A 7,915-nucleotide genomic window follows, 5' to 3' on the forward strand; every position below is an offset into this window, starting at 1 on the left:
GTCTTTGTACATGCATAAAAAATGACAATGGATGACATGTTCTAATAGTTTTTTTCATTGTTTTCCCTTAGATCAAAGATTATTTGATTTCTTTTTTTTTTTAAGTTTAAGTAGAAAAGACATTTAATAAACTTATAGGTCACATGTTGATTAACTGCACCTTAGAAGATAGGATTGAGGTGAAAGATACCCTAATCACGTGAAGAAATGGTCAGGAATTCAGAACCGAATCATGATAAATTCATGGTATACTGCATTCAGGATGATGAAAGGGATCAAGTTAACAAAAATACAAAATGGAAGGTTTCTAACTATGTATAAATATAATGAGCAAAGATGTAAAAGTCTCAGGGTGTCAGAGAACCACAACTTGAAAAGGAATATGCTGTATATATTTATGCTAGTGTATGTATATTTTTATTAGGAAATATATTTTTTAGACAGTAAAAAGACATAAATGTAATAATACCACTGTTAAAATTGGCCAATTTCCTTAATGTGTCATATTTGGCATTAAGAAGACCTATATTAGAAATAAATATATTTCTCTTCAAGTTCCCTCTTTTAAATGAGTTCAAAGTTATTAAATAGAATACAGAGGACAACAAAGAAAAATGACTACATAACCGTAAAATGTATTTCTAAAGACAGGTTAATGAACAGAGTATTATTTTTGGAATCAAAAGATCAAGAGATAATTTAATAAGGATCAAGATCATTAATTTGTGCAAGATTATTGTATAGAGGCTTTTGGCATCTTTACTGCAGGCAGAACAATGAGAAATAAGCTGAAACTATTGATACAAAACAATCCTTCCAAAAGTGTATGTGCATATATATATACACACACACAAAAACACAGAACACACACACACACACACACACACATAAAAGTATATGTGTAAAAAAAGACTGGAAAGGTATACATCAAACTGCTAACAGTTATTTGTATGTGGTACAGTTTTACATATTTTTATTTCATGTTTGTATCTTCTAATTTATCTATATTAAACATGAAATATTTGTGCAGTAAGAAAAATATTTTTAAAGTGTTTATAGAAACAAATATGTTGCTTCCTTCTTATCCCTGCCACACTGTCAAACCCATAACTATAACACTTATTTTTCATAAGATTCTGTATAACAATAATACTGGTACCCTATTTTATCTTTTTCAGATGTTAGTGAAAAATAACCACCTTTCAGACAAGATCATTGTTCTGCCAGGGAAAATTGAAGAAATCTCACTTCCTGAGGCTGTAGATGTGATCATTTCTGAACCAATGGGATACATGCTTTTCAATGAAAGGATGCTGGAGAGTTACCTTCATTCCAAAAAATGGCTTAAAGCAAATGGTGAGTTGGCCAGTCCTAGTTTAAAAATAGTCTAGCTTTTTCATAAAATTTGCCATCTTTTTCCCCCTGCATTTAATTCTTGACAGAAAGGAGGAGAGAGTATTTCTATTACAATGATTCTTTGATTTTCTCATCTTATTTTTCCATAACAAATGAGCTAGTCTTTAACCATAAAGACATTGATGGCAGTGTGCCACAGAGTATGCAATACGGTATAGAAAACTAGTTCAGAGTTATGAATTTTCGTCCCCGTTTTATCACTTTCTTCCTTAGAAACTTGGCCTAGGAACTTGACCTTTTCACTTTGATTTCCTTATCTGTATTATTAAAAATAACATCTAAAGCCCTTTCAAGCTGGCCTTCTATAATGTGATAAACTAGGGTCTATATTTTTTGACACATTCTTTTTCTATTGTATGTCTGTCTCTTTCCCTTTGATCACTGCATATAATCAAGGTGAAAATATAAAGTCCAATATATTTTTGCACTTAGCAAATGTCTGCGTATGCTAATGTGTTTAGTGTATAGGACAGCCCCCAAACATCACAGAGTTACCCAGCCCAAAATCTCAATAGTGCCAAGTTTGAGACCTGGCTTAGTGGGACACACTAGTATGAGCCTCACTTTATGAAGAGAACACTGAAGAACACATGAGTGACAGCAGCTTAACAAGGACACACTTCTAATAAGTGACAGAGCAGAGATTTGACCCCAGATCTGTCTGACCCACACTCATAACTCTTGCACACATGCTGACTTTCCACTGTTCACCAGAGAGAGTGGACACGTTCCAAAACACAATTTTTCAATTAAGGGGTAGAAAATATCTGGCCAATTTTAACAGTTGCATCTCCCATGAGAATTGCAGTTTCTTACCTTAATTTTGTTTACTTTAAATTACCAAATATTATGGCTCCCCACCTTGATATCCAATGAAAACAAAATAGCAAATAAAAATGCAACTCGTACTCACCAGGTTACACATTATATACATATAAAGATTGAGGCTCATCTGTAATTTCCTACATGTTTCTAAATTTAGGGGTTCAGAAATACTTTAAAAACTCGTGCAAAAATAAACTAATAAACTTTGGCAAAGTATACCTAATTTCAAGAACTTCATTAGCGTCCCCATTGTAAAACAACCCAGGATAACCTTGGAAGCCTTGGGTTCAAGCAATAAAATTGAACTGTAGGAGATGAAAGTAAAGGATCTCAGGTTCCCTCCTTAGCGCCCACCCCCAGGAGGAATTTTTATACCTTTTTTCCTGGTTCTTCAAATGGTGAGGTGCTTTTGTATGATAAGATTTCACACAGTTAATTAATGTGCATCTGATTGAGCCTTCCTAAGCTGAATATTTCCCCAGATATTTGAAATGGATATGAAATTTTACATTGGGCTATGTATCTTTAACTAGACAAGTAGAAATAAATACTGTTTTTATCAGCTTTCTACCCTGTGTGTTCCTGAGGGAAGGATGATTGATTTTTTCCTAATTATGTTTATTTTCCATCAAAATAAGACATAGTTTACAACATCAAATAATAATAAAAAGGTTTATAATGAAAAATAGTAACCCTCTGTCACAGCTCTTCCCATCCTGACACTTCTCCCCAAAGGCTCTCCTTTTCAACTCTATTCTCTGTTTCTTCTATTTATTTACCTACATATTTATATGTAAAGTTGTCATATTGTTATTCTTGTCACACTGCGGTTGAGAAGTCAGCTCTCCTACGTAGCAGCTCTTTCCCTTCTTGATGTACCCTCCCTCCCCCAATCCTCTCAGTATATTTATACAGGTCCTCAATCTCTTATCCTAGCCCCAGGGGCCAAATACGTTTCAGAATTCAGAATCTGGAGGACTTTGGAAAGACAATACACTCAAATACCATATATTACTTAACACCTCCATTCAGATCTGAGGCAACACTCCATAATGAAATACATATTTCTGCAACAAAAGATGAATATAGATGCCAAGTGAAATAAATAAGGAATATAAATAGACTCACATCAGTTCAGGTCAAGTTTTGCCATCAAACAATGTTGCAAACTTACAAAAATCTGTTGCTTTGCAGAGCTTTTTGGATCTCAGAATTTAATATAAATAAATATGGACCTAGATCATTATTTGGTTAAATCAGTAATCAGTGTTTACATTATTATGACAATGTAAATATTGTTCAGTGCTGAATCAGGTGATAGGGTAGGTGCATATGATTATGTGTTTTCACATGTAATCTTTTGCTTTTTCTGGAGTTAACTGCCTTGTTTCTTCATTAGCTTATTTTTCTATATACTCAGGACTAGTTTTTTCCATGCTTTAATGGGTCTGACAGATCCTTTCAGTATTTATTCTGTGGAAGCCTTCCTCCTGTGATCTTCTGTCCTCTTCCATCACACATGAACTGGCTGCTTTTCAGGCAATCGCATCACTACCATACTTTGACTTTCTCTTATTCTTGTGTCTTACTCTTTCTTGGTTTACACTATCATTTCCACAAATATTCTCTAACAGGTTCTGAAGAAAAGGAGCTTAAGAAGTTACTTTGATTTGAGTCTGTGTATTATATTGCTGGGTAGAGAATTTAACATGAAAACAATCTTTACTCGGTATTTTTAAGGCATCTTTTTCTAGTTTCTGGTTTCCAACATTGCTATTATTGGAAAGTCCAACGTCATTCTGACTCCTTTAAAATGACAGTTTTTCCCTGTGGACACCTTTACTATCTTTTTATTTCTAGTCTTCTTAGTGTGAAACTTTTTAAATTCTTGTGGTGGACATGTAGTAAATATGTTGAATCAGAAAACTAATTTTCTTCAACTCTTGGAACTTTCCTTATATTTTACCTTGGATGATTTCCTCTCCTCAATTTTATCTCATATCTTTGGAATTCCTATTAGACTTAGACTCAAAACATTTTCTTCTGAAGTTTCCTAACTTTATGGGGAAAATAAGATTGCTTAATATGTTTCTATCTTGAATTTGAAAAACCACCGAGTAATCGTTATTTTTTTGGCACCAACACCTGAGATTTAGATGGTGACATATGAATGATGTTACAATCATGTTTTTTCTCTGACTACCTCTAAAAATTCCCTAAATAAAACAATCTGTTCTATTTTAACAGACATTGAATTAAAGTATGGGGCCCTTGACTATCTGATGAGATTCCACTCCTGGATTTTGCCCTTCTACTTACTAGCTCTGAGATTGTAGTTAAGCCACTTAAATTTCCCTGTTCCTTAGTTTTCTCATTTATAAAATGGATGTAATAATTTGACCCACTTAATATTGTTATAAGGATTAAATGAATTAATACATGGAAAGCCCATAGAAGATTTGATGGCAGAGTTAACAAAATCAAGAAATTTGAGATATTATTACTATTTTCGTGACAGCATCTCCAGTTTTTTTAGGCAATCCTCATTTCTGAAATAGGGGTATTCATCTTTCTTTCATGTTCAGTTTAATAAATGGCTCTGAAAAAGAGTCTCCCTAAAATGACAAGAATCATAATGCCGATCACTAAGTCTACGTGCTTCAGGCATGCTAATTTACATGTTTGTTTGCCCACCAAAGAATCTGCTTTTCCCCTGGTGACTGTTAATGTCAGGAAAAAGAACACAAGTGTGGGCATCCAGCATGGAAGATGGTGAGCCTGCATGTAAGTACAGATTCTAACAGCACTTAAAAAATAGTCAATATGATCATACATGGACAGAGACTAAGAAAGAAAATAATGTGATAGAATGATGGAATGTCGATTATTTTCAAAGCTAAGTTGTTTTTATAATAACTAAGAGAAAAATAAATAAATAAATAAAGGGAATGCCCAGAATTCCAAACACAGAACATACAGAAAAGATAAAAGCCAACAGCTGAGAAGAAACAAATGCCGGGTTGAATGCCTCAGCTAGGACTCTACAAGCTTTTATCATTTAGCATTGGGACATGCTTTGGTATTCTTTTTTATATCCCCTCCGATTTTCTGCCTAATTTTCTTATCCTTTCTTTTAGACAAAATTGTATTTTAGCCTGTTGTGTAATAATGGAAATAGATAAAAGAATGGAATGGGTCAAGTGGTGAGTAAGTGAACCCTTCAATCAGAAGACAGTAAGAGTCAACTTTTGGGTCTGTTGTCTTTTGCTCATTAGGAATGATGTTCCCGACATTCAGTGACATCCACTTGGCCCCCTTTTCTGATGAGCAGCTCTACATGGAACACTACTCCAGAGCCAACTTTTGGTAATGTTGTCCTTTCCCTTCCTTTTCTTTCAGAGTAAAACAGGGTTTCTAAAATGATTGACATTTTGGTTCATATATTGGGGACAAGGGCTGTCCTCGGCACTATAGGATGTTTACCAGTATCCCTGGTATGTACCTACTAGATGCCAATGGTGCCTTCCCCCCGAGTTGTGACAACAAAATGTCTCCACACATTGCCAAATGTCCCCTTGGGGGCAAAATCACTCCTCATTGAAAACTCCTTGGGGGCAAAATCACTCCTCATTGAAAACGGAAATAGACAAATTGGCTAACTGCTTATGCAGTATCAAACACCCAAAATACTATCCCGATGGTAAAGTTACATCAGCCCCGTGCCTGCTGTACGTCCCCTCCACTTTTCAGCATCCATTCCTTTGGTTCAGGGCTATGGCTTCTCTGAGAACATGCCTCTGTCAGAGAACATACCAAACAGTACAGCTCAGTGTAAATGAGTTGATCAAACTTTTTTGGAGTTTTCTTATTAATTGGCTGTTGGCTTTTCAGCAGTTCACTTCACCCTCTGAGACCTAATATCTTCATTTGTCAAATGAGAACTAACAGAAAATTCCTACCACCTGGCATTTTTTTCTGAGAACTGGTTTTTATAAAGAGAAGGAGGGAAGGAAAATGATGATATTGGACCCATTGATGGGAGAAACAGAATGGATATCATCCGTGTGGGAATGTTAGGTGTGTAGGAGAGAGCACAGGCATGTGCTGAAAGATGGATGTGTATGGATGCTAAAATTTAAGCTTTGATTTCCGGTTGAAGTATGCAGAACCCTCTAACAGAGGTATCCAAAGTTGATTTTCTGGGTTTTCTCTTTGTAATTCTATCCCTTGGTGAAGGGGCAGCAAATAGGAGGTGCTTTGGTTTCCTCGGCTACAAAATTCTATGAGGAGTGGGGTCAAAAGGCTAACATTTTTCTTTTTCTTCACTTTTTTCCTTGCAAAATAGGCCTTCCAACCAGAATCATAGCATGTCCTGGATTCTGCTAAATTTGTAATTCTGAAACTTCAAGCCACAGAACTTTCCAGTGGGGGAGAATGGCTTCTTGGTGTTTGGGGGGCAATGAGGTGAGGGAGACCTTAATTATGATTGTTGTTCTATAAGGTCATGCTGACCTAAATGTTTCTCTTTTAAATGTGACCTGACTCAATGAAGAAGTTGGAGAGTTAAGAGTTTAGATAACAGAGTAGACCAGACTAGTGGGGGAGGTTGGTTGTCCAGGCATTCCTTATGTGACCTTCCAACTGCCATCTTACTACCTTGAGAATATTAATGATCATAGTGGACCGGCTAGGTTCCCCGTCAGCATATAAACATGCTGCTACTTATTCTATCTAAAGAGAAAAAAAATAAATTTTTTTATATCTCACTTCCCCAGTCAACCACCACTCATCTCTTAATTTCCTTTGCAACAAAATTCCTCAAAAATGTTGTCTGTACTCAACCATCTGTAAGTATCCCTTCAGTTTCTTTCAAGATATTCTGCCAAACCTCCCCTTATCAAGGTGACCAGTGCCCTGACTGTCACATTGCTAAATCAAGTGATCAATTCTCACTTCTCAACTTATTTAACCTACTGGCATTTGAGGAGCATTTGAGCAGAATGTGAAATACTTATTTGCCCCACATTTTTAAAATTTTCCTCCTGCCTCACTGGTGACTTTCTCAGTCCTCCTGCAGGTGTTACTTGTCTCCTTAACCTCTTGATGATGGAGTGCCCTAGGACACAGTCTGTGGACTTCTTCTCTGTCCACAGTTACTCTTTTGGTGAGCTTACCCATTCACAAAGTTCAAATACTATCTGTACACTAATGATTCCTAAGTGTATCTCTCTAGCTCAGACATGTCCTGTGAACTCCACGTTTTTCCATAGCCAGCTCCCTCCTGGACATCTCCCTTTGGAGAGACTTACCATCTTCAAAACTCCTCATCTCCCCCACTCCCATCCCAAACCCGCTCTACTCATAGTCTTTCCACCTCAATTGCTGACAGCTTTCTCCTCCCAATCATCAATCCCAAAACCTTGAAGGCCTCTTTTTGTACCCCATATGTAAACCATCAAGAAATTATGTTGGTTCTACTTTCGAAATATATCCAGAATCTTACCAATTCTCAGTATTCCCCCTTTATCCCAATACTATCATCTCATCTCAATTACTACAATAGCTTCTTAACCTGTCTGTTCCCAACATTCCCAATACCTTCCAGTGGGTTCTACCCAGTTTGGCTCCTCATTTCCGACTACCATGTTCAATCAGTTCCAGCCACTCAAGCTTA

At 36.2% G+C, this 7,915-nt stretch overlaps 1 protein-coding gene across 1 annotated transcript in view; it reads left to right on the forward strand.

Annotated features, from left to right (window-relative positions):
* LOC105303195 (histone-arginine methyltransferase CARM1-like) overlaps positions 1–7,915 on the forward strand; it is a 150,213-nt gene that overhangs the window by 116,797 nt on the left and 25,501 nt on the right. The window contains exons 6-7 of the mRNA XM_011376678.1: positions 1,179–1,356; positions 5,517–5,607. Of these exons, the coding sequence (XP_011374980.1) occupies positions 1,179–1,356; positions 5,517–5,607 (269 nt within the window). The remainder of the gene's footprint in view (positions 1–1,178; positions 1,357–5,516; positions 5,608–7,915) is intronic.

This window comes from Pteropus vampyrus, unplaced genomic scaffold (assembly GCF_000151845.1).
Source record: "Pteropus vampyrus isolate Shadow unplaced genomic scaffold, Pvam_2.0 Scaffold301, whole genome shotgun sequence".
NCBI classification, from domain to species: Eukaryota; Metazoa; Chordata; class Mammalia; order Chiroptera; family Pteropodidae; genus Pteropus; species Pteropus vampyrus.